The following is a 25,718-nucleotide window of genomic DNA, read 5'->3' as shown; positions in this document are numbered from 1 at the left end:
AGTCAAAGCCCTGTGGAGTTGATCAGTGTTCCGGATCCCCACCTTTGGGCTTCCAGATCAGATACCGACGCCAGCCATGCCATGCGGAGAAGACACAAGGCCTGACATTCTGTAATCAGTAATCTGGCCTATGTCGGGCGGCCTGATTGCCATTTGAGGGGCGAGGAACGGCATCCGCACAGAGTCCGATCCGGCTGTCGGATGTCGGCCTCGCAGACTTCACTGAGGAGAGCGACAACTGTGAGACAAATCTCTTCATTTATGGGTGTGTTGGGGGCGGGCTGCTTTTGGTACTGCTCCGCGCCTCGACTAAAATCAAACGCTTCGTATACATGCATCACGCGTCTTTTTCACTTTCGCCCATCTATTCAGCATCGAGAGGCGCACGCGGCGCCGTGTTGTTCACCTGGATACCACCTCGCTTCTTCTCGTTGCTGTCATGGAATGGCAGCGCCCATCCGCCCTCGTTCTCGGGCGTTGACAGCCAGAGTCGCAAAAGATGGCGGCGGGGGTGAGGAGGAGGGTGGTCTACAACTTGTCAGTCTTTACTCGTCCGCAAGCTGTCTGTCACGATGGACTCACCGACGTATGCCGTCCTGGCGTGCAGAATGTGCGTGTTGGTCAGGAACTGAATGTCGCCGACCTCAAGGATCATGTGCAAGGCCAGCGCCTGGCAGGTTTCCTCGAGAATCTTGAGGGCCCTCTCCTGCTCGGGGCTCAGGGCGGGAATGAGGCCCTGGTCGGAGAAGCGTTTCAAGGATCGCACGTAGTAGGGGTCCCACTTGGAGTACAGCCTTCCCTTGCCACCGTTCTCGAGGTAGAACACGGGCTGTCTCGTCCAGCCGTCCTGACCTTCGGAAACCTCGCCCTTGCGGTCGAAGTACCAGATGGGCTTGGTCAGGATCTCGGCCACATCAGGGTGCTCCTGCTGCAGCTTGTTCCAGACGGCGTGGACGCTGACGAGATCGCTCTCGCCACCCTCCTCGGCGCGGTGGACGCACAGCAGACCGACGAGGTCGCCATCGTCGGCGTGGAAGAACTGGCGAGCAGTCGTTCGGTAAATGCGAACCTTGTCAATCTGCGTAGCGTCATCACCGACGTCCTTGACGTGGCCCAGAACATGTCCACGGCCGTTTTGGGATACAAAGTAGCCGAGGTAGGTGCCGAGACCCATGTACGCGACGGCATTCTTGTGAGGGCCCCATTGCTGGGCAGGGAAGTTCTTGAACAGAATGAAGCCCTTGCCGTCGATGAGGTCGCTGCGCAGATTGACGAGGATCTTGCTGAGGTTGGGCAGCGGGAAGTTTTCCTTGACTAGGTCAGACAAGAGTGCACATCCGGCATGACAGGACGACATACCTTGGTGATGCCGGTCAGCGCTGTGCCGCTCGCAATGAAGGCGTCGGCAGTGCGGCTGAGCTCTTCCACCTCCTCAGGGGTAAGAGGGTGAGTCCATCGCTCAGGGTTGTTAACGAACTCGTCCTTGTGCCAGACTGTCGGGCCGGTGATCTCCTTGGGGAAATCCTCATAGGGGCGCAGCTTCTCGTAGAGGGGGTTGTGCTGGCCGGACGTGCGGATACCGTCGGGGAAGACCTCCCGCGGCGCTTCGGCGTTGTTGCCCTTCCACTTGGCCGCAGCCGGGGACGGGAGGGTCGTGGCTTCGTTGACGAGGACACCGGGAGCCATGTTGACGTTCTGCAAAGTGAATCACACGTATGTACAGTTGTGCTGCAAATATGCCACTTGCTTTTTCTCACGCTTGAGAGACATTCGTGTGCCACCCCACCGCGGGCGAAGCGTCCTCTACTTGAAGGATTTCGGCATTTGAGCTGCCCCTCACGGCGATGGTACATCGTGACGTAGAAACATGCAACTGATGATGAGGACAGCCGGGTACGGCATGGCGTGCTGCAGTGCGATAGGTGAGGATTCGCGAGCTCGCGGGCACAGATGGCGTGCTCAGGGGTCCTATATCGCGAGAATGGTCTCGGATTGCGTGACCGTCAACGGTGCGGAGTCGGGCGATCACTGCCACCGGTGCTGTCGCTCCGAACGAAAGGCAGAATCAAGTGCCGTGATCGCAGCGTGGGACTCGGCAGTGATGCTCGGTCGCCGTCCACCGTTGGCTGCTGGACGATATTGATGGAGCGCGACGACATGAATCTGCATCGACCCAGACTGGCGGTTCGCTTGCGTGCTGACAGGACCCAGCTCTAAACGAGGTCCGCACTAGTGATTGGAGGCTGCCTCGTGCTTTGATCATAGGCTCGGTCCCGTCACTCAAAGAGGATATGGTGGTTCGAGTATCAACGCAATATCAGTCGGCATTCAGCCGAGTCATTGTCTGCCATCAAGGGACACAACGAGCAGTATCTCTCTCAAGTCGCGCCACTCAGTCTTGGGTCAAATCCCGATGCGTCTGGCGTGGAGAATCTGACCCCACGATCTTGCGGCTTGCAGATGTACGTAGGGAACGAGATCACGTGCAGATATTCCCCTCCAAGCCCGGGGAAATCTCCACTGACTCAATGGACCCCTGTTAGAAGGCGCGTCCAATGGTCCTTTCCCAGGTGGCGGAGGGGCATTTCTGCTGACTCATTTTCCAGGCTTCCTTCCACGAGGGCGTTCCTGGCGCGCGGAAGGGCAGCCAGCGACAAGACAAGTGGAAAAAGTACGTACCTTGTACATGTACTGACTGACAGGCAGGAGGGTTCAATCCAACCCACCATGCCGGACACCGGAAGGCGACCTACTGCACGACCGCCGCAGCCTAACACACCACCGTTACATTTTCCTGTCGACCACATTTCGCGATACAACGAAAGCACGCGGCTCACTGCATCATCCCTTTTCCAGACATCATTCGAACAACAGACAGGCCCGAGAGAAACAGAGCACAGGGTCTTTCCTACCTTATCCCCGAACTACTTGACCAACCGAACCCCGGAATCTGGAACCCGCAATCTGGGGCGCGCATCTTGACATCGCCCCTCTTCACCATGGCCCTCCTCAGCGCAAAACCCAAAAAGCCACGCATGGTACACCGCGAACGAGTCGAAGTCGTCACACCCAAGCCCAAGCCGAGACTCCTTGCCCCCGCTGTTGCCGCCTCGGTCCGCTCCCAGTCCTCGTCCTCCTCTCGCGCCTCCCCAAAGCCCAAGCTGCTGCCCCGCCACAAGAGCGCGTCGCCCTACCCATCCTCCTCCGATGACCGCCGCGCCGAGCGCAAGCGCAAACACGGCAGCGCCGACCCCCTGCAGCCGCACTTTGACAAGGACTCGGACGGCGAGGACGAGGATGACGACGTCTTCCTGAACCTCGAGAGCCGCAAGCGCCGCCGCCCGCTCGACGACCATGTCGACAAGAACAGGACCCTCACCTGTGCCGATGCGTTCGATGTCGAAAAGCCCAGGCGGCTCAACTACATCCACGCGACTGAGATTATGAACTCGACGTCGACCTCCAAGGCCGTCGAGCGCGCGCTGGGGGCCGGGCCCGACGACGACATTCGCGTCGAGCTACAGTACCCCAGCTTGTATGCGCCAGAAAAGTATGCACGCGCGTCCTAATGCCACCTTTTGGTATTTCGTACAGATGCTGACAATCTCTTTCTTACGACAGATACGAACTCCTCGTGGAGAATGGCAAGATCGATGCTGTTCGGGACATCATTGACGTTGTCTCGCACGTTGCCGACGAATACCTGACGGAAGAACAAGCGGTTGACTTCCGCGAGCCGAAAGCGGGACTCATCCGTCGCCTGAAGCGCGCATCGGGGATGAACGAGCTGAGCAGCTTCAAGGACGCGCTCGGAGACGCCAATGCTAAGATTCTATCTCTGGCTAACGACGGCACATTCCGGAAAAACCTCGACACCAAACACAGCCTGCCCCGCAAGCTGGTGGAATTCATCCTGACCCAGGTCTACGACCGCACCGTGTCCCCCGACGTCGAAAAGCTGAAGCAGTATACCAACGGTACCGACAATGTGTACGGAGAACTGAACTACGTGTTCATTTCCAAGATCCTCCAGGAGAAGACGCGCATGACGTCGGACCAGGTCTTTGTCGATCTTGGTTCAGGTGTCGGCAACGTCGTGCTGCAAGCGGCGCTTGAAATCGGCTGCGAGAGTTGGGGCTGCGAGATGATGGACAACCCGTGCGACTTCGCCGAGGCGCAAAAGAAGGAGTTCGCCAAGCGCTGCAGGCTTTGGGGGTTGGCTCCGGGCAAGGTGAACCTTGTCAGGGGAGACTTCCTCCAGGAAACGTCCGTCCACGACGTCCTCAAACGCGCCGACGTCGTGCTCGTCAACAACCAAGCCTTCACGCCACAGCTCAATGACAAGCTGGTCAGCCTGTTCCTTGACCTCAAGAAAGGCTGCAAGATTGTGTCGCTCAAGTCGTTCCTCTACGACCAGGGCGTGCGCAGCATTAATGATGTTGCCAGCAATATTCTGCAGGTCGAGGACCACACATATCCCGAGGGCCACGTCAGCTGGACCAACGCTGGCGGCACATTTTGCATTTCGACGCGAAAGTAGACTGCGGAAGACGATGAGAGCGGGCTGTCGGGGTCCGAAACCAGATTGAAAGCGAGGGTTTGGCTTTGCGTAACGGCCGGTACATTGAAGCGGCATAAGCCATGGGATACAGGGGCGTTCCGGGTGTACTGGTGATCTTGGTGGGAATGTTGCATGCCTGAAGAGCAGCCGGATACCCTTGTGGCGACTCTCGGCGGACACGGCATGACATTGCATGGCATGACATGACACAGTGGCGGCAAGCCTCCACCTGTAGTATAAGTATAAGTTTAGGTATGATCAGCTGTCAAGACCATTATTGCGTATGCTTCATCGCTTGTTGTCAAAGTGTGGTTCGTTGGCGAGGTTCATGGCGTCAGCTTCCTGGGCCATTCTCTTCATCCAGCGGTCAATGAGCTCCTTGTTCTCTCTCTTGACCTTGTCACGCTCTTTCTCGGCCATGGCAACCTGAAGGTTTAATGTGATCATCTCGTCTTGGACGTCCTTCGACAGTCAGCGACGGGCACGGTGGGGGAGGCGCGTCACAGGCACACACCTCGATCAGTTTTCTTTTTTCCTTGATTTCGTGTTCGCGGTCACGTAATTTGGTGACGAGGGCAGCCTTCTCCGACGTGAGGGCCCTCAACTCGTGGGTATCTGTCTTGGTCTTGTTGCGTAACTCGACAAGCTCGTCCTCGGCCTTTTTCGCCCGAGACTGCAGGGAACCTTTCGATCGTAGGGCTTCGGCGAGGTCGAATCGGAGCTGCGCGGCAACGGGGTCGGCACCATCCACGGGAGCAGCAGCCTTTGCACCGCCCTTTGCCGGCAGCTTTGTCGTCGCTGCGAGCGCTTCCTTCTCAGCCTCGAGTGCTGCGACGCGATCGGTCAGCTGCGAGCCTGCCATGCGCATAACGTGTCAATTATCGTCCGGCTTTGGTCTGCACAGGAAGAGGGCAGCAAGTACATAGTTCGACGAGCTCGAGGTTCACGGGATTGTTCCGCTCCTGCTCGCGGAGGGAAGCGAGGTATTCATCGCGCCATCCAGGCATCGCGCTGAGAAGCGGTTCGCACGGGTCGACGCTGATGAGCTCCTATTGCATCAGCCGTCAGACGCAGGCGACGGGAGATAAATATCGGTCGCAACGGGCGGATGCATGCCAGAAGCAGCAACGCGCGCAAGGTCAGTGAAGGCTACCTTACCTTATCAGAGGTTCCGAGACACAAACACCCCTCAATGACGTGCCTACCGGTGTTTTGCCGCCCCACTGCAGAGGCACCGCCGGGGGGGGGCCTGGGGAGGTCGTGTGGGCGCGTGGGCGGTAGGAGCTCCAGGCAAGCTCATGTGAGCTCCCGTCACGCACTGAGTGCCATACCGTACTTATTACCTGGCGTTCATTCTCCCCCACCCACACTTCCGCCGCGCGAAGCCGAACGATACTCTCTGACCAGTCATGAGGTGATGCGAAATGGACATTGCTCATCCGTCTGTTGGGTGGGAGAGCGTGGGCGATAAGTGGTTTCGCAAGACGCAGCTCTACACCGAGGTGTTTGACCAGGATCTCGACCTCGACAACCATATTGTTGCCGGGGCACCCAACGGCGGTGCTTTAGGTATGCGCAGCTCAACGACTGAGCATCTGCAAATGTCGCGATGCATACTGACGTGCCACAGCCATCTATCGTGATGACACAAAAATCCAAGCGTACAGAGCGCAGAAGTCTGCTAAGCCGAGTATCGATATTTACAGCTATGCCGGCAAAAAGTTACGCAGTATTGCCTGGGATAAAGGATCCATCAAGGGCATAGGTTGGTCTGAAGATGAGAGCCTCCTCATCGTGACGGCCGATGGTACCGTCAGGGTGTATGATCTTCAGGGCGAGTTCACACAGTTCTCCCTGGGGAATGGTGCTGATAATTACGGTGTCACTTCATGCAGGTTGGTTGAGGCGCCCCAAGGCACCGAGACAAGGCTCACGCTAGCAGGTTCTACGATCATGGCATGGTGGCTCTGCTCACCAACAATGCCCTCATTTCTGTCACATCATATTCGGAGCCACGGCCGAAGCTGCTTGCTTCACCGCCAGAGGGCGAGATCCACGGCTGGGCCATCATGACTCCTGCCCATACACTTTCACGGTCCATCGAGGTGCTGCTCAGCATTGGCCAGACCCTGTATGTTGCCGACGCCACGGAATGCGAGGATCGTTTTCTCGATATAGGCCCCTTCAGCCACGTCAGTGTATCCCCTGATGGTGGCCTTATCGCTCTCTATACAGAGAGCGGCATCGCCCACGTAATTGCAAGCGACTTTCAGGAAAGACTCGTGGAATACAGCAGCCACTCAAAGATACCACCGAAGTATGTCGAGTGGTGCGGCGCCGATGCCCTCATCGCTTGGGAGGACGAAGTGCATTTGATCGGGCCTGACAATGCATCCGCCACCTTCTTCTACGATGGTCGTGTTCATGCCATCTCAGGTAAGTGGTCTTCACTTTTACCCAAGCTTGGAGCCACGTCAATTCAACTAACCCATGTAGAACACGACGGCGCGATCCTGTTCACAAACGACGTTTGTGATTTTGTCGAGCGTGTACCACGCAGCACAGAGCAAGTCTTTGGCGCGAGAACAGAGTCATCCGCCGCATCGATACTCCTGGATGCTGTTGGCCAGCTGGAGATCCAATCTCCCAAGGCAGACGACTACATCCAGCTCATCAGACCAAATCTGACAGAGGCAGTCGACACGTGCGTGAATGCAGCCGGTCGCGAGTTTAGCGTGCACTGGCAGAAGCAGCTGCTCAAGGCTGCATCCTTCGGCAAGTCGGTGCTCGACATTTACAACAGTGATGACTTCGTCGACATGTGCGAGACGCTTCGTGTTCTCAATGCTGTGCGGTTCTTCGAAGTCGGACTTCCCCTCTCTTTTGAGCAGTACCAGCGGCTCACACCGGAGGGTCTCATCAACAGACTGCTCAGTCGTCACGAGTACCTTCTCGCCTTGAAAATTGCTGGATACCTCCACCTACCCACCGACCGTATCTACGTCCATTGGGCTTCAGCAAAAGTTCGCGCTGGGACTGAAGACGACGACACGATCTGCCGCATGATTGTCGACCGTCTGTCGGGAAAGCCAGGCATTTCTTTTGAAGAAATAGCCCGCGCCGCCTACGATGAGGGTCGCAGCCGTCTCGCGACCGAGCTGCTCAACCACGAACCACGCGGCGGCCGCCAGGTGCCTCTCCTCCTGAGCATGGAAGAGGATGAGCTTGCCCTGGACAAAGCCATTGAGAGTGGCGACTCGGATCTCACGCTGACTGTTCTTCTCGAGATGAAAAAGAAATTGCCCCTGGCCGCCTTCTTCCGCGTCATCAACGCTCGCCCTGCCGCCACAGCTCTCGTCGAGGCTTCCGCTGCCCGAGAAGCCGACAACGCCCTCCTCAAGGACCTTTACTACCAGGACGATCGCCGCATCGACGGTGCCGGCGTCTTCGTGCGGGAGTCACTCCACCAGCCCGATGCCCGCACGGCGGCTGACAAGCTGGCATTGGCTGCGAAACTGCTGTCCGATTCAAAGGATTCTTCCTTTGAGGTCCGCGCGTTGAAGGAAGCGACGACACTTCTGAGGGTACAAGAGTCGTTTGACCGAGATCTGACGGATTCGTTCACTGGCTTGAGCGTCAATGACACCATGTTCAAGCTGATTCGGCTGGGCTATCACGGCCGCGCGAAGAAGATTCAAAACGAGTTCAAGGTGCCGGACCGGGTCGCGTGGTGGATTCGGTATGCACTCCTTCCTCTCTCTTCTCTTGATTTCATTCGCTGACACTGTGGCCAGTCTCCGCGCATTGGTTGCAAAGCGTGACTGGAACGAGATTGAGGAGCTGTCCAAGACCAAGAAGAGTCCTATTGGCTGGGAGGTACGTCGTGTCACCTCGACCTCTGTGCAAGCCGATTACTGACAAGGCAGCCATTTTTCAATTTGACCCTACAAGCTGGTAATCCAAAGCTGGCCGCGGCCTTCATCCCCAAGTGTACAGGGCTTGAGCCCGGGTCCACGGTGACCATGTATGAGAAGTGCGGCATGCGAGTCAAGGCGGCAGAGGAAGCGGTGCGGCTCAAGGACGCGGAGGCGTGGGCGCGGCTGCTCGAGGCGGCAGGGAAGAACACGTCTGAAGGCAGAGAGATTGAGAAGCTTGGACAGGCCGTGTTCAAGCGGTGAGCAGGAAGCTAGCTAGCTGGTCGCGCAGCAGGAGGGTCATCACCGGAGCTGAGCGATCAAACTAGGCGAGACATTGTGTTTACATCAGGCCGCCATCTGTGTGCGGTCGGGACCGACATCTGGCTACTGCTTAACGGGGTGAGCACCTCGTGCTTGATGCTCCTTTGATTGTGCCTATCCGTTAACGACCCAACGGCCCGCTGTGGATCCAAGATCGTGAGGTTCAGGGATGCAACAACGGCTCCGTCTGGCCGGAACCAGGTGCCGACTTCAAGGCTTCCCATAACGACGCCCCCCCTCAAAGCAGCTAGGAGGGTAAGGTGTGGAGAGAGCTGAGCTGCTCGACGTCACGATCTTCCTTGATGCAATGTAATGAATTTGTCGCTCTCGAATCGCTAACGGCCGCAGGCCTGCTTGGATGTGATGGGTTTGCAGCATAACATGACAATCTGAAAGACAGTGGGGCCCATGCCCGCCCTCCTTGGCAAACGGGACATCATCTCCCCATGTTCACGTTGACGTCAGCCATACAAGCGACGAGCAAGGGCGAGCTGACTAGATCTTCAACTCTGCTCCTAAGACACCAGGCCATAGATGCGCGCGCCGTTGTGCCTGGCGCGCAAAAGAAAGCATTAAGCGAGCTCTGCCCTGCGAAACGATACCAACGAGAGACGGTCTCGCTCTCGGTCCCAGGGGGACGAGGACGAGTAAACGGGCGCAGCAGCTGCCTGAGCGAACGCAGTGCAGGGCGGCACAGCTGGAATGCGGAGCCCCTTCGAGAAGAACTGGTAGAAGGGCTTCCACGCGGTTGGCGGGGAGGCGAGTTGAGTGAGGGAGCTGGTGCGCCGAAACCCGAGCATGCCAGCTTGCGAGGTGTGTTTCAGCAGCGCAAGGGTGGCTGCGCTGCAAACAGATGGGGAGACAGTGTAACACGCGAGAGGCGGGTAGCTAGCTGTTCGGTTTTGTGATCTTGAGCAGCCGTGCTCAAGGGAATGCTGACCATACAAATCGGGCTTGTACAGAGGGCCACCGAAGACGCAGAGAACAGGGCGAGAGAAACCTCGGTTTGGCATCAGCCCGCCACTGGTGATCGACATGGAGCTCGGGCGTTATATGATCGAAGCTTCTTACCGTAAGTAATGTAGGTCATGCAGATGAGGGAACAAGAAAAAGAACCAAAAAATCCAATTGGACTCTAAAGCGGACCAGCAGAACACGGATGGGGAGCTTTTGGAGACGAAGGTTTGGAAACACCAGTATGAAAAACTAAAAGTTCGTGATGGTTGCCGCCACAGCGGCTGTGGCGGTTGTAGCAGCTCGTTGTCAGCCAAGACAGGAGCAACATTTGATCGGGATATGCCGATCTAGATCTGGGATGTACAGTAAGTAGGAACTGCCATAACAGCAGGCCAGGATTAGTTCCTAGGCACAAGCCAATGCCGAGCTACTTCAGTGATCACGCCGTTGGCGCATCCGGTGCGACGAAGCGAAGCCTCAGAAAACGTGGAATGCTGGGGGAGAAATCTGGGGGCCAGCAGTGGCACCTTGGCCTCACGTTCCTCGCAGAGACTTGCATACAGAGGGCTGAGGGGTGGCCCGATGGTTTGGGTCCTGAGGCAGGTTCATGCGACAACGACGCTCGAAGGAGAGGATTCTAACGACCTGGGAGTTCCCGTGGCTAGCGAAGAGGTAGCGACGATAGGGGTTCATGGAATGCTCTGGGCCCGGCTGTGAACAAGTCTTGACAGATGGGCGCAGCGAGAATTTGGTTCAGTCAAGATCGGGCGGGCCAGGCGTCTGACGAAAGCACGTTGGCGAGCAAATCTGCAGGGTACGTTCCGTGGCCTGGGCATGCAAGGCCAAACACGGGAGGCGATTCAGAAGGGGAGTTAGCGTCGAAAACGGAGTCTTGGGTTCGTCGCTTGTGATCGGGGCACGAGACCGGCCTGTCTCACACCCTTTTATCAGTCTGCGTGCGTGCTGCTCTGGAGACGTCTCGTCGACCGCCGGCGCTCATGGACCGAAGATCTCCTGGACACAGCGGTAGTTGAGGAGCTCAAGACAGGGCAGGCATGCTATTGACGTGATGTTGTCGCTTGTCTGGGGACGAAGTTGACGAGAACGAAAGCCAAAGGACTTGTCAAGGATGAATGTACAAAGAGAAACGAGAGTCAGACCCTGGCTGGGCGGCATGCATTATCAAGACGCTAATCCTAACAAGGATATTTATGGCACCTCGTCATTGGGGGCAACCACGAAAGTCGCCCCTTTACAGCGATCAATAACACTCCCAAGTGACCGTCTGAGCCTGCCAAGACCGCCTGAGCCGAGTCAATGCCAGTGGTCGGCCAGCGCGCAGGTGTAGTGGGGAAGGCCCTGAACCACGCTGGTGACACCCCCCCCCCCGGCCAGGCCTCCATCGCCAACTCGTGGGATCACTCAAAGACCCTCAGCACCCCCCCAGATCCCACCTGCATCTGGAGCTGCATCTGCTTTGCCTTGGCTGCTCCCTGTTTTTTCCCCATCTTCCTTGAGGATCATCAACGCAACAAGCTGCGTGACCTTAGCTGCTCCAACATCTTCCACCTCGGCATTGTTCATCACATATACTGCTCCGCGCCTCTCTGGTTTTCACGCTCTGCATACTTTGTTGCGTCTGCCTCCACACCAGCGTCTCTCAGGTCTTTGCTTGTCCCCAATTCGAGCCAACAATTCATCAGACCACGCCCTGCAGCCAGTCGCGCCCCTTGTGCACACTTAGACCGAAGCCTGCAGTGTCAGACATCATCATCAACACTACTCGAGCAGAGACCTACACCAACATACCGTCCGCCCTGCACCAGCAACCGTGTGAAGTGCAACGCGACCAACTCGACCGGAATCGAACACCCGCTCGACCTCATCACCGCATCATCCTTGGGCCTCATCCCACAGAGTCCTCCTCCTCTCTCCAAGCTCGGATTTCACTTCTCATCTGTGCTGTACCCACGCAGTCGCATCCACACGAGCACGCACGCCGCACCTGGCTCTTGTCTCGAAGTCCCACCGCCCACCGCCCGCCGCCCGTAACACCCCCTCGTACATTCCAACGTCTTTCCAGCGGAACGTACACAATTCACAAACCTGCCCTTGTGTTTGAATAGGGTCTCTTGAATCCGAGATCCCTGACTTGTCTGGAAAGCTTCGACCTCTCCAAATCCTGCACCGCGCACTCTTTGGGAGAACCCAGGGCCTTTAAGACTACTGGAGCACCTCGAGCAGCCCCGCCCGTCCCCCTTCCTTGTTCTGCCCGTCCGCTGGGACTGCCAACCTCCCCCCAAGAAACCAATCACTACCTTCTCAATGTTTACCCAACCAGTTGCCTCACCACCGCCTTCTATGGGCCCAGGCTCGTCTGCGTCGACCAGCAATCCCTCGTCTACAAGCCGCACGAGTCGCCTTCGAGGCCTCAGCTATTTGCGCAATTACACCCACAACCATATTCTCTCTAGAGAACACAGTGCCGCCAACAGTCAATCTGTCTCCCTCTCCTCCACCCCGCCCAGTCAGCAGCCCGCCATCCAGGCCCGTCGAAACACTCTCACGCGCTCTGTCAGCTACTCGTCCGCTCCATCCACACCTGCGGCCATTGATGCAACATCCAACTCTTTGTCGCTCGTTGCCTCGCATCAGGAACCTATAACGTCTCCCCGGACCAAGCCACCGACCCCGCCTCCGGCGACGATCCCCGAGCAGGCAGCTGCAGAATCTTCCTCAGACGCCCAAGCATCTCCAAGCGCCAACGGCAACGAGGTGGAAACTGAGGAGCCGATGCCCGAGCCCAGGACGACGAGGCTGAGGTCTTCGACCACGGGCGACGTCGCCGCTATGGCAGCTGCTGTTGCCAATGTCGCTGCCAGCACCTCGACTCACGATGCCTTGCCGTCCATCCGGTTCTCTGCCTACTTCGACCCCCGTGCTACGCGGCCCAGCTTGTCGTTCTCACCCGTGGCCCGAACACTGCCTTCTGGAGGCGAGACCATTCGTGTCGGGCGATACTCGGAGCGAGAGAACCAGCCGGCCGTCCCTCACAACGTCCCGTCGGCCGCACCCGTGGGTTTCAAGAGCAAGGTTGTCAGTCGACGTCACTGTGAATTTTGGTACGACCAGGGCAAGTGGTACATCAAAGACGTCAAGTCTTCATCTGGTACCTTTCTCAACCACATCCGCCTGAGTCCCCCCGGCACAGAGTCAAAGCCATTCCCTATCAACGACGGCGACATCGTGCAGCTTGGCATCGATTTCAAGGGCGGCGAAGAAATGATCTTTCGCTGCGTCAAGATGCGGTTGGAGTTAAACCGAGGCTGGCAGAACAAGCCCAATGCTTTCAAGTATGTATGCCGATCCCCGGCGCAAGGAGGCGTCCGAAACTGACAATGACGCAGTGTCCAAAATCACAAGCGTCTGCGCAACTTGACGTCCTCTGCCAACTCGACAAACTCGACGCAAGACTGCTCGATTTGCCTCAACTCCATTGCCGTATGTTTAGTGGATATCCGCCCGTGCTTCCGTGACTGACAAGCAATGTAGCCCTGCCAGAGCCTCTTCGTCGCGCCGTGTTCGCACACATGGCACTACAAGTGCATTCGCGCTCTGCTAAACACTCCACAGTATCCCACATTTGTCTGTCCAAACTGCCGTATGGCCGCGGATTTAGAAGCCGACATCGAGGATCCAGACGAAGACTGGGACGTCGAAGCCGAGGAGTCGGAGAAGAAAGAAGACGACGGGTCTGGTGTTGACGCCAAGGTGCCCACCTCGGATCACTCGCAAGATGTGCAGGAGGCGAGACCTGAAGGCCGGGTCAGCAGCGACGGCGACGAGCTTGTGGACGTGACCGGACGCCAGGAGGAGCGCGCGACACGCAACACAGCTGCCGACCGAAGCACGTTGATTCCAAGTTCCGTATCGCAGCCCATGACAATACGATCGCCATCAGGGCCTCTACATCTCATAAACGGGTTGTCACGCGATAGGACGCCGTCGCCGCCGGGACAGCCCCACCTGAATGGCCACGAAGGCCCCATCACGCCGAGAAACGACGCGGGACCATGGGTGTTTGACGGCAGCGCCGCCGGCAGCCGAAACGCGTCAATGTCTGAGGAGGCAGGCGGTATGCGCTCATTAGACGCTGCCACGGAGATGGATGTCGACAGATAGTGCCCGTCGACATTGGCCCACGGGGGCGAGCCCGACGTATCGGAAAGTTGCCCGGCTCGTCGCAAACTACAGAAGACGAACAGGCGCGGCAGGACAGATCCTAAGCGGAAGCGCTAGAGGAGGATCTGGGTGGAAGTCTTGCGACACAGTCATATACACTCGAATCCGGAGGACACAACATATTAGCATGGCTAGCGGAGCGTAATCATCACTATCGATTCTCTTGGAAGGCCCGGCGGTCGGCCGGTTAAGCTCACTAGCATCATAGCAGGGACTGGGCGGGCAGAGAAGCCATCAGGAGTACGGTGTTGGTCTATTGAGACCTGCTAGAACGATTCAAGGCACTTACTGCCTCATCAGTTTTTTTGAGTGGTCCTTGAAAGAAATTAATCGTAGCGGAACTGAGCATTCCCCAACCAAAAGATCTAGTCTCTACTGTCTTGTGTGATTTTGTGGGCGCTGCATCGGGTGCAGGGTGACGTCTGCCTCGAATGTACCAATACTGTTGTGTCTCCACAAGTCTGGACGCCGCGATAAGCCGATAAGGCTGTGCGCCGTGCCAGGATACTAGGCAGAGAACGACAAGCTCGTTAAGATCGTACAGCCTTTTTTTGGATCCGACTCATACATTCATCAAGGCCATCGCGCTCCTCCCTCGCACCACATCACTACTCGGCGCCAATATGCTCCGATCAATAGCACCGCGGCTGCCTCAGCGCACGCGGGCACTCGTCACCAAACCCGCATTCGCCCTGCCGTCCCTTGCTCGGTCCGCCCGCACCCACGCGACTGTCATCGATCCCATCCCGCGCGAGCCTACCGATCTCGACAACATTACCACACTCCCCAATGGCCTCCGCATCGCCTCGGAGGCTCTACCGGGCTCTTTCTCCGGCGTTGGCGTCTATGTCGATGCGGGCTCCAGATACGAGAGCAGCAGCTTGAGGGGGGTGAGCCACATCATGGACCGTCTCGCCTTCAAGAGCACGTCAAAACGCTCCGCCGACGAAATGATCGAGCAGGTCGAGGCTCTAGGTGGCAACATCCAGTGCGCAAGCTCGCGAGAGGCCATGATGTACCAGGCCGCCACGTTTAACGCCGCTGTCCCGACCACCATCGCTTTGTTGGCCGAGACGATCCGTGACCCCCTGTTGACCGAAGAGGAGGTGCAAGAACAGCTCGGCACAGCCGCCTACGAGATAAAGGAGATCTGGAGCAAGCCTGATCTCATTCTTCCCGAGCTCGTCCACACGGCTGCATTCAAGGACAATACCCTCGGCAACCCCCTCCTGTGCCCTGAGGAGCAGCTGCCCTACATCAACGGGTCAACGATCCGCGCCTACCGTGACGCCTTCTACCGCCCAGAACGCATGGTGGTCGCCTTTGCCGGTGTTGAGCACAACGAGGCCGTCCAGCTGGCGACACAGTACTTTGGTGACATGGCCTCCAGCGACAAGCCAGCAGTGGCCTTCACCCGCTCCGGTTCCGAAACGTCCGAGGCGAGCACCGACTCATCCTGGTCCGCCCCCTCCTCCACCTCCTCTTCTCCGGCGCAGAAGCCCTCGAGCCTGCTGTCGAAGGTGCCCTTCTTTAAGAACCTCTCCACATCTGCTCCGTCTCAGGCCGCCGTCGCCGCCGACGCATCCTCCATTGACATTTTCCGCCCCTCTCACTACACTGGCGGCTTCATGGCGCTGCCCCCGCAGCCGCCTTCGCTGAACCCCGCGGCGCCGAACTTTACGCACATCCACCTCGCCTTCGAAGGTCTCCCCATCTCGTCGGATGACATTTACGCCCTCGCCACGCTGCAGACCCTCCTCGGCGGCGGCGGCTCCTTCTCGGCCGGCGGTCCGGGCAAGGGCATGTACTCGCGGCTGTACACCAACGTGCTCAACCAGCACGGCTGGGTCGAGTCGTGCGTCGCCTTCAACCACTCGTACACCGACTCGGGCCTCTTTGGCATCTCCGCCGCGTGCCTGCCGGGCCGCGCGGGCGCCATGCTCGACGTCATGTGCCGCGAGCTGCGCGCCCTGACACTCGAGCCGGGCCACGCCTCGTCGGCGCTGCGGTCTGTCGAGGTTCAGCGGGCCAAGAACCAGCTGCGCAGCAGCCTGCTCATGAACCTCGAGAGCCGTATGGTCGAGCTCGAGGACCTCGGCAGGCAGGTCCAGGTCCACGGCCGCAAGGTCCCCGTCGGCGACATGTGCCGCAAGATCGAGGCCCTGACCGTTGACGACCTGAGGCGCGTCGCCAAGCTCGTCGTCGGCGGCATGGTGGAGAACCCCGGCAGGGGCAGCGGCGCGCCTACCGTCGTGCTGCAGGAGGCCCAGGCGCACGGCGTCAGCACGCACTCGCTGACGTGGGAGTCGATTCAGAACACCGTCTACGGGTGGCAGCTGGGCCGGAGGTGAAGCGGTGCCGCCCTGCATCCTGCTTTAAACGACGCGGCTTTTCCCCTCTAGATCAAAAGGGGCCTGCTGCGGTGTATACTAACAACTGTTTTTCTGTAACGATATTGGCGGGATGCAGCATGAACGCGCAACAAACAGGATTGGGGTTGACGGGTTCACGGCGGGGGGCAGAAGGTTTGTAAATCAAGTACTGTTTGCTACGCTGCATAGGTATCTAGACGAAGAATCTCTCTCAACAAGTCTGTGTAAAGCCAACCGTCATGCGCCAATGTGTTATCCTGTCTTGGGGGTTATACATACGACTACAGGCATGAGGAGGCTTGTATGTCGTCTTGTGGGGTATAGGTATGCAGCGTGTGCTCATCAAATCTAGTCGCTATTCTAATCTCCTCAGAAGAGCCATTGTCGTTCAGGCGGGCGAGACCACCAGCACATGCTCAGAGCTTCGATCGCACGGCTTCCAGCCGGTACTTGACGTCCTTCAGGGCCTTGGTCGTGGGCTTCCAGTCATCGAACTGGCGGAGGAGCTCCTCTGTCTCCGCCGAGAGCTCCGTTTTGACAAAGTCCTCTTCAAGGAGGCCACGCATGATCCATGGTAGGTGGTAGGGGTTAGGGTTCGTGAGAGGGCCAGGTCCACCCGTCGTTTTATTGGTACCAGCAGAGTCTGGCCGGTGAGGGTGCCGTACCTGGCATTGGCGATTCGTCACGTGGGGGGGGACGTTGGTAGTCTCCAGCGCGTGAGAGACGGCGAGGTCGTAGACTTGCTCGTCGTAGTAGAGTCGTGAGTGCCCCTCGCCTGAGTAGAGGGAGCCGGCGAGCGGCGTGGATAGCTCACGGATGAGGCCGTGATCGGAGACACCGAGATTGCGGAGCTTCAGTGCAAAGCCTACCAAGTGGGCGATGCTGTAGTCTTTAGCGTGAGCACATTCGAGTGGGAAAACGGGACTCACAAGTCAGGGGCGTGAATGCGACCGTCAATGAAGACAGCGCGGTAGATGTAGGGGTGAGACGCCGGAGAATATATGGCCGACTCCATGGGCACCAGCTGGTCGTCGATACTTCCGATGTAGGTGATTCTTGCACCGTACTCCAGCACTTCCTTGAGGGCAGTTTCGTATCGTCTGGACACCTCACTCTCTGAGTTGGAAAAGTCCCACAACTCGGCGGCCGTGCCCATAAGCATGCCCATACTAGATCTGTAGTCGGGAAACGGACCGAGCGATACGCCAGCTTGAAGCCAGATTAGTCAATGCACCAACGTGTTTGGAAAGGATACTCACCCATGGCGCAAACTCCGATTCTCGCGTTTGTTATGATGCCTAAATCAATGAGCTTGGCCACCAGCATGATCGCCACAGGCACACCTTGCGAGTGGCAGGCGAGAATGATCAGGTCTGCGCTTCGCAAGGGCTCAATCCAGTTAAGAAGTAGCTTCCATAGGTTGTCCACGCGATCTGCAATTTTGCCCTCTCCCTCGAGCGCAACCTTCTCGATTTCGCAATCTCCACATCCGTGAGCATCGGCCCACCTCCTGATGCCCTCGGCGCAGTGACTTGCGAGACGCAAAGACGTACCCGTTGGCTGTCCGACCATGGGCCGAAGGTATGTTGCAGGAAACAGGCCGTGAACACCGATGGCAATGGCCTTCTTCACCTTTGGCGTTTCTTTAACACGAAAGACATGGTTCGTAGCAGGCTGTTGTGTACGAAGGAGTAGCTGCGTGATCTGCTTTAAGATGGATGGGTTTTCCTTCATGTGATATGTGCTGCCAAAAGACGGGAGCAGCAAATTAGGCGGCAGCGACTTGGCAGGCGACTCGGAAATGGACGCCGGCTTGGTCGCTGCAGGCTTACCTGGGCTTTCTTGTACAGATTCTGTGTTGGATGATTTGGACGATGCTACAGGCTGTGGTGTCGCCGTCCCTGATCGCACAGATGCGTCATCCAGATCCATGGACTGAGGTCGGAGTCTCTTGTTCTTTTTCCCGGCCGCCGTCCCTATCGTCGCAGCCTTGAGCTTGGTTTTGAGGTCCTTCGTTGAATCAGTCGTTTGTGATGTGACGATGCCCTGTGCCGGCTCAGGATGTGCCTCTGATCCTTGCCCGATGACAGCCATCTCTCCGGTTTCTGGCTGCGGCGCCTTGCCGTCGGCCTTGGACTTTACATCTCTTGACCAGAATGCCCATGTCGAGCCAGCCGGTGGCGGCGGCGACTGAACAGCCGTAGGTTCGGGGGCGTCGGTCATCGACACGTCTTGAGGTTGTGATTCTGGGTCAACCCTAGGTGCAGGAATCGGAGTTTGAGGAGTCTGGGGTTGGCCTTCGGCAGCCGCCTGGGGCGTCGCGGCAGACCAGAAACCAAACCAAGTCGAGGCGGTGGGAGGCGCTTGACGCTCCGGATCAGTTTGTGGCTCTGGGTTCGGCGCCGATGGTCTCTCCAAAACTGGATCTGCAATCGGCGCTGATGCTGTTTCAGGCTCTTTTGGCGGATCATTCGTTATCGTATCATGTGCAGCTGGCGGCAATGAGTTCGAGTCGGACAGCTGCGCCCTGCCCAACCAGCCGAACCATCCTGTTCCCGTTGAGGGTCTTTGGGGGGATGGTTCCATTTCAACATCCTGAGATGTCGTGTTCTCCTCTTTTGCCTGGTCCTCCGCGGGCACGTCCTTCCCATCCATTGCTTCCTGGGCTGATGGGCCATTCGTCATCTCAGTGTCCATCCGTTCCAAGTCTGCATTCGCCGAGGGGTTCTCCGAAATGTTGGGCAGAGTCGTTGCCGACACCATTGCCCCTTCAAGGCTCGACGAGTCGGTACTCTTCTTGGAATCGAAGCGTCTCAAGTCGGATACGCTCGGTGGTCGGTTGGTGCCACCGAGGATCGTCTCCCGGGCAATCTGGGGCACCAGTGCGGACGATTTGGGTGCACGCGGCCAGGATCCATACCAGCTTCGGCTTTTGCGCACCCCCTTCTGTCCGCTGGATGCTGGCTTGGGGGTCTCGTTGTGTTTGACGCCACTGGGGGTCGGCATATCGCGTTGTCCAACCGAGGATGTCGTGGTATCCAGCACGGGAGGCGCCGGTGACGTAGTCGCAGGCGTCGCGGGGTTCGGTGCAGGAAGGCTCGCAGAGCTCGCGGTGGAAGAATTTGGTCGCACGCGCTTTCGAGGCGCCATGTTGAGGTTGTGACAGAGAGGGTTGGTGTTGGCAGGAGCAAACCTCGAGAGCCCGGATACTTCTCAGGCCGCTACATCATCGATGATCTGGCATGTGGTCAAAGACTATTAGCGGTAAACACTTGACACTGGCTGGCTGGCTGCCTTGATGGCTGGGACTGGGGGGGGGGGGGGGACTAGTCCCTCTGTAGGCCCATGCTGCCGTCACAGGCTAGCAGGCGGCGACCACGCCAGCGTCAGCGCCAACCGGCCGGAGTGCCGCCAGCAATCGGTGGGCCGCTGGTGGGCGGGCGGTGAGTTGTCTCACAGGGACAATCTTATCGCCTCCAGCTGTCTTATCTTATCGGTCGCATCCCGCATCGAAGGAAGAAAAAAAAATCAACAGGCCCAGCGACGGGAACTGGTGGATTGGATTCAGTTCAGCACTCGAGTCGGAGCGGTACCTTTACCTCACGACTTGTTGCATTACAACTCCACGAGCCGCATTCCACGCAATGGGCTCACTTAAACGAAAGGAAGCCCCGGGTGGCGATATTCCCTCCAAGAAGGCAAAGTCTTCCAAGGATACCCGACCAGCCAAGTCCGACAAGCCGTCAACCTCGATCAGAGATGGCGCCGACAGCCAGAAGCGGGCCAGCTCCGGTGCCGATGCACCCAAGTCGGTCATTTCTAGCATCCTCAAGGACGAAGAGCCCATGTTCCCTCGTGGTGGCGGCAGCGTCCTGACGCCGCTTGAGCAGAAGCAGATTCAACTTGAGGCGAAAGCCGATGCCTTGAGAGAGGGCGAATTCGATACCGAGGAGAAAACCAAGCACAAGAAAGAAAAGAGGAGGAAGTCCAAGCTCGGCGCCTTTGAAGATACCAAGAAGAAGTCCTCGTCAGATGAGGATGGGACCAAGATTGAGGCCCTGAACTACAAGGTAGGCAGCCCCCCCAATGTCGTGAACCCCCTCATGCACTCGACTAATAACAGCGAACAGCGTCTCGCAAAGGGATCTGTTGTCCTCGGTCAAGTCTCTGCCATTTCTCACCACAACCTCACCATCGCATTGCCCAACAACCTCAGTGGCAATGTATCAATTGCCGCCATTTCCGATGTCGTCACGGCAAAGATCCAGCAAGCAGCCGAGGCCTCAGACGACGACGATAGCGCCGACGAGAACGACGATGACGACGATATTGAGCTAAACTCGCTCTTCGAAGTCGGCCAGTACGTCCGTGCCTACGTCCTCTCTACTAAGGAAGGCGAAGGCTCAGGAAAGAAGAACCACATTGAGCTGTCACTGCGCCCCGAAGACGCCAATTCCGGCATGTCGAAGAACGATGTAGTCGCCAACGCTACCGTCATGGCGGCCGTCACCAGCGTTCAGGACCATGGTTATGAGATGGAACTGGGAGTCGACAACAAGAAGCTCAAGGGCTTTCTGCCGAAGAAGGATGTCGGCTCTGAAGTCGATGAGTTGAGACTTCAGCCTGGCGCGGTGTCTCTCTGCCTTGTCAAGAGTGTCTCGGGCAAGATTGCCCAGCTTTGCCTGGACTCGGAGAAGCTGGGAAAGGCCGACAACATTGCTACCGAGGCCACCACCGTCAACACTTTCCAGCCGGGCACCGTGGTGGACGTTCTGGTCACGAGCACCACCGGTCGCGGCCTCCTCGGCAAGATCCTAGGTCACCTCCCAGTCACTGCCGACCTCATTCACTCCGGTGCCGGTCCTGACGCTGTGGACCTCGATGCGAAGTACAAGGTCGGGTCGCGCGTCAAAGCCCGCGTCATCTGCACATTCCCCAACGCAAAGAACCCCAAGCTCGGCATCTCGCTGCTCCCTCATATCATCAAGCTGCAAGCGAAGAAGGCCGGCAAAGGCGGGCAAGCCAAGCCCCCCCTCAACGTACTGCCCATCGCTGCCCGCGTTGACAAGTGCACTGTACGCAAGGTTGAGCCTGAGATCGGTCTTTACGTCGACGTCGGCGTCGCAGGGCTGTCTGGCTTTGTCCACATCTCAAAGGTCAAGGATGGCAAGGTTGAGGCGCTCTATGAGTCGAGCGGCCCGTTTAAGGAGGGTTCTGTCCACCGTGGTAGGGTCATTGGCTACAGCACTTTCGATGGCATGTACTTGATGACGTTTGAGCCTACCATCATCGAGCAGCAATTCATCCGTCTGGAGGATGTGCCTGCCGGTGAAATTGTTAGCTGCACGATCGAGAAGGTGGTCGTTGGTGGGCAGGGCGTCAGCGGCTTGGTCGTCAAGGTTGCTGAAGGCATCACCGGTTATGTCCACGAAACGCACTTTGCCGATGTTCGCCTGCAGCACCCTGAGAAGAAGTTCCGCGAAGGCATGACCGTCAAAGCTCGCGTCCTGTCCGTTCGTCCCAGGAAGCGACAGATGCGGCTTACACTGAAGAAAACGCTGGTCAACTCGGATACGCCCATCATCAAGAGCTTTGATGAGGTTGAAGTCGGGCAACAAGCTCTTGGCACCATCAGCGACATCTCACCTCACGGCGCCCGCATCGAGTTCTACAAGGGTGTCCGGGGCTGGCTGCCTGTCTCTCAAATGAGCGAGGCATTCATCCAGGACCCCAAGGAGCACTTCAAGGTCGGCCAGGTCGTCAACGTTCACATTCTCGAAGTCGACCCAGAGAACCAGAAGTTGCTGGTATCTTGCAAGGACCCGTCCGCTTTCGGCCTCGACAAGCAGGCTGCGCTCAAGACCCTATCTGTGGGGTCGATCGTGTCGGGCAAGGTGATCCAGAAGTCTGACGACGATGTTCACGTTGAGCTTGATGGATCCAACCTCAAGGCGATCCTGCCCCTTGGCCAGCTTACTGACAAATCCGCCAACAAGAGCCAGTCTGCCCTCAAGAGGATACACATGGGTCAGACCCTCACCGACCTCCTGGTCCTCGACAAAAATGAACGTCGCCGCGCGATCACCCTGAGTTCCAAGCCCAGCCTCGTAGAGGCTGGCAAGACAGACAAACTTATCCGCACGTACGCTGACGCCAAGGTTGGCGCCGAGGTGCCTGGTTTCATCAGCTCCATCCGACCCGGCGCAGTCCTTGTTCGATTTGGCGGTAACCTCGTCGGTGTCATGTTCAAGACGAGACTTCCCGTCGAGGATCAAGAAAAAGAGGCCTTTGGTTTGCGCAAGGATCAGAGCATCACTGTCCGGATCCGCGCCATTGATCTCGAGAGGACCCGTCTCGTCGTCGACCCTTTGACAGCAGAGCTTCCAAGTAACGAGGTGAAACCCAAGAAGGAGAAGGAGTCCGCCAGGCCCCAGGCCCACGGTCCCGTGCAGGACATCACATTCGGCCAGATTGTTGAGGCTAAGATTGTTGGCATCCACGACACTCAGTTGAATGTCGAGACCGCAGACAAGGTCCAGGGCCGAGTCGATATTTCCCAGATTTTCGATTCTTGGGACAAAATCAAGGATCCCGAAGAGCCGCTTTCTCAGTTCAAGAAAGGTGACACCATTCGTGTCCGCGCGATCGGTCTTCACGACTCAAAAGACCACCGTTTCCTTGCCTTCTCTCACCGGTCCTACAACTCCGTCCTCGAGTTCACCGCCAAGGCCAGTGACATTGAGGCCGATGTACTCAAGCCTTTGTCCCTGGAGGATCTCGAGGTTGGCTCCACGCACGTCGCCTTTGTCAATAACGCCTCCCGCAACGGGCTTTGGGCCAACATCTCGCCCGTCGTCCGCGGTAGGATCAACGCCATGGATGTGTCCGACGACACGTCCAAGATCAACGACGTTATCAACAACTTCCCCATCGGCACCGCGCTCAAGGTGCGCGTCATCGCCGTCGATGCGAAGCGCGGTGTCCTCGACCTATCAGCTCGCACTGACTCTTCTGCAGCCGTTACCTGGGACAGCATCAAGCCGAACCAGGTCCTTGCCGGCTGTGTAGTCAAGGTCAACGAGCGTCAGATCATGGTAAAGCTTGGTTCAAACGTTGCCGGTCACGTTCACCTTGTCGACATGAGCGATGATTTTGGTGACGTTAACACTCTCAAGTACGATAAGGGCGACGCCATTCAGGTCTCTGTCGTGGAAGTGGACAAGAGCAACAAGCGCGTCCGCCTCTCGACTCGTCCCTCTCGCGTCCTGAACTCATCGTCTCCCATCACCGATTCCGAGATCACAAGCGTCAAGCAGGTCGTCTCCGGCAGCACCATCCGTGGTTTCGTCAAGCACGTAGCCGACAAGGGCGTCTTTGTGCTGCTCGGTGGCAACGTCTCCGCTCTCGTCAAGATCTCCAACCTTTCCGACCGTTTCCTCAAGGAGTGGAAGGAGCACTTTCAGGTTGACCAGCTCGTCAAGGGTCGCGTTCTGTCCGTTGACGAGGGCGCCGGCCAGGTTGAGCTGAGCCTGAAGAGCTCCGTCGTTGATGACAACTACAAGCCCCTGAAGACCTACAAAGACATCAAGCCTAACCAGATTGTCACCGGCAAGATCCGCAAGGTGGAGGACTTTGGTGCCTTCATCGTCGTCAATGGATCTGACAACGTCAGTGGCCTGTGCCACAGGAGCGAGATGGCGGACAGCCCTGTCGAAGACGCCAGGAAGCTCTACCAGGCCGGCGACGTCGTCAAGGCCAAGGTCCTCACATTGGATCGCAACAAGAAGCGCATTTCTTTCGGTCTGAAGCCCGCGTACTTCGACGAGGATGTCGATATGGACGAGGGTGAGGGCGCTGGTCTTGATTCCGACAATGAAGACGAGGAGGAGGTTGACAGCGACGAGGGTGAGGATCTGGCAGAAGGCGGAGCGTCCATCAAGTTCATGGGCACCGACAATCTGGAGGACTCGGACGACGAGCAAGACCATGCCGACTCGGACGAGGACGTGGATGAGGATGGCGACGTGGACATGTCTATGGAGCAGAACGGACTCAGCAACGGAAAATACGACTGGGGTGGCGACGCATTTGACGACTCTGATAAGGAGACCCGGTCAGCGCCCGCCAAGAGCAGCGCGTCGAAGCAGAAGGAGACGAAGAAGCCCAAGAAGGACGAGATCCAGGTCGACCGCACGGCCGCGCTGGATGCCAACGGACCCCAGACGGCCAGCGACTATGAGCGTCTGCTGCTTGGTCAGCCCGACTCGTCCGCTCTTTGGATCGCGTACATGGCGCTGCAGATGCAGGTCAGTGAGCTGACCAAGGCGCGTGAGATTGCCGAGCGGGCCATCAAGACGATCAACATCCGCGAGCAGACCGAGAAGCTCAACGTGTGGATCGCGTACCTCAACTTGGAGGTGGCCTACGGCACCAAGACGACCGTCGAGGAGGTGTTCCAGCGGGCATGCCAGTACAACGATGACCAGGAAATTCACGAACGGTTGGCAACCATCTACATCCAGTCTGGAAAGCACAAGGTAAGCCAGCCCAGCTCTTCGCACTGCTGCCACACCCCGTCCCCCCTTCCATTGTGGGTTGAACTCAGCCATACTAACTTCATTTGCAGAAAGCAGATGAGCTCTTCCAAGCTACGGTCGCCAAGTTCGGCTCCAAGAACCCCAACCTCTGGACCAACTATGCTCACTTCCTCCACGCTACGCTCAACCAGCCCGACCGCGCGCGCGCTCTTCTGCCCCGCGCGACGCAGGCCCTCGGCGAGCAGCACACGGCGGCCCTCATGGCCAAGTTCGGCTCGCTCGAGTTCCGCTCGCCCAACGGCGACGCCGAGCGCGGTCGCACGACGTTCGAAACGCTGCTGGCGACGTGGCCGAAGCGGTTCGACCTGTGGAACCAGCTCGTCGATCTCGAGATGGCGGCGCCGGGCGCCGACGCGACCGCCGTGCGCGACGTGTTCGAGCGCGGCACAAAGGTCAAGGGTCTCAAGGCGCAGAGGGCCATGAAGTGGTTCAAGAGATGGGCTGAGTGGGAGGGCAAGACGGATCCTAAGGGCAAGGAGCGAGTTATGGCCAAGGCGGCCGAATGGGTGACGGCTGCCAAGGCGAGAAAAGAGGCCGGGGCTGCTGAGGACGAAGATATGGAATAGAGAGCGAGAGAGAGGGAGAAGGAGAAAAGGAGAGAAATAGATCCAGACCTTGGCGTGTTGTACTTTACCTATACCAGTCGCAAGGGGGGGGGCATTGGGTTTTCACTGTGGATTTCAAGCATTTGGCGTACAAAATCATCAATTTGTCGACATTATTAACCACAACCTTCAGTGGTCGCTACGCA

At 57.9% G+C, this 25,718-nt stretch overlaps 8 protein-coding genes across 8 annotated transcripts; 5 read left to right on the top strand and 3 right to left on the bottom strand.

The window, feature by feature from the left end:
* Positions 1–364: 364 nt before the first annotated feature.
* On the bottom strand, positions 365–1,686 carry D7B24_001421 (uncharacterized protein; the record flags this gene model as incomplete). Its single annotated transcript, XM_028635655.1, has 3 exons — positions 365–528; positions 583–1,309; positions 1,360–1,686. The coding sequence occupies 3 exons, from the start codon at positions 1,684–1,686 to the stop codon at positions 365–367; spliced, it is 1,218 nt and encodes a 405-aa protein (XP_028491887.1).
* A 1,313-nt stretch (positions 1,687–2,999) lies between these two features.
* Positions 3,000–4,540, top strand: DOT1 (Nucleosomal histone H3-Lys79 methylase; the record flags this gene model as incomplete). Its single annotated transcript, XM_028635654.1, has 2 exons — positions 3,000–3,550; positions 3,622–4,540. The coding sequence occupies 2 exons, from the start codon at positions 3,000–3,002 to the stop codon at positions 4,538–4,540; spliced, it is 1,470 nt and encodes a 489-aa protein (XP_028491886.1).
* A 309-nt stretch (positions 4,541–4,849) lies between these two features.
* On the bottom strand, positions 4,850–5,568 carry D7B24_001419 (uncharacterized protein; the record flags this gene model as incomplete). The annotated part of the gene is made up of 3 exons (XM_028635653.1): positions 4,850–5,023; positions 5,076–5,416; positions 5,484–5,568. 3 exons carry the CDS (start codon positions 5,566–5,568, stop codon positions 4,850–4,852), a joined length of 600 nt encoding a protein of 199 aa, XP_028491885.1.
* A 417-nt stretch (positions 5,569–5,985) lies between these two features.
* On the top strand, positions 5,986–8,739 carry D7B24_001418 (uncharacterized protein; the record flags this gene model as incomplete). The annotated part of the gene is made up of 6 exons (XM_028635652.1): positions 5,986–6,130; positions 6,192–6,456; positions 6,504–6,997; positions 7,058–8,300; positions 8,356–8,437; positions 8,488–8,739. The coding sequence occupies 6 exons, from the start codon at positions 5,986–5,988 to the stop codon at positions 8,737–8,739; spliced, it is 2,481 nt and encodes an 826-aa protein (XP_028491884.1).
* Positions 8,740–12,081: 3,342 nt separating this feature from the next.
* D7B24_001417 (uncharacterized protein) lies at positions 12,082–13,938 on the top strand (the record flags this gene model as incomplete). Its single annotated transcript, XM_028635651.1, has 3 exons — positions 12,082–13,109; positions 13,164–13,257; positions 13,309–13,938. The coding sequence occupies 3 exons, from the start codon at positions 12,082–12,084 to the stop codon at positions 13,936–13,938; spliced, it is 1,752 nt and encodes a 583-aa protein (XP_028491883.1).
* A 683-nt stretch (positions 13,939–14,621) lies between these two features.
* D7B24_001416 (uncharacterized protein) lies at positions 14,622–16,349 on the top strand (the record flags this gene model as incomplete). Its single annotated transcript, XM_028635650.1, has 1 exon — positions 14,622–16,349. One exon carries the CDS (start codon positions 14,622–14,624, stop codon positions 16,347–16,349), a length of 1,728 nt encoding a protein of 575 aa, XP_028491882.1.
* Positions 16,350–16,786: 437 nt separating this feature from the next.
* On the bottom strand, positions 16,787–19,520 carry D7B24_001415 (uncharacterized protein; the record flags this gene model as incomplete). Its single annotated transcript, XM_028635649.1, has 3 exons — positions 16,787–17,252; positions 17,300–17,579; positions 17,630–19,520. 3 exons carry the CDS (start codon positions 19,518–19,520, stop codon positions 16,787–16,789), a joined length of 2,637 nt encoding a protein of 878 aa, XP_028491881.1.
* Positions 19,521–20,014: 494 nt separating this feature from the next.
* RRP5 (rRNA biogenesis protein rrp5) lies at positions 20,015–25,533 on the top strand (the record flags this gene model as incomplete). Its single annotated transcript, XM_028635648.1, has 2 exons — positions 20,015–24,907; positions 24,997–25,533. 2 exons carry the CDS (start codon positions 20,015–20,017, stop codon positions 25,531–25,533), a joined length of 5,430 nt encoding a protein of 1,809 aa, XP_028491880.1.
* Positions 25,534–25,718: the final 185 nt, after the last annotated feature.

Source organism: Verticillium nonalfalfae, assembly GCF_003724135.2.
Source record: "Verticillium nonalfalfae strain VnAa140/NRRL 66861 chromosome Unknown scaffold_129, whole genome shotgun sequence".
NCBI lineage: Eukaryota > Fungi > Ascomycota > Sordariomycetes > Glomerellales > Plectosphaerellaceae > Verticillium > Verticillium nonalfalfae.
Note: the sequence above shows the minus strand (reverse complement) of the source record. Positions and strands in the feature narration are given on the sequence as shown.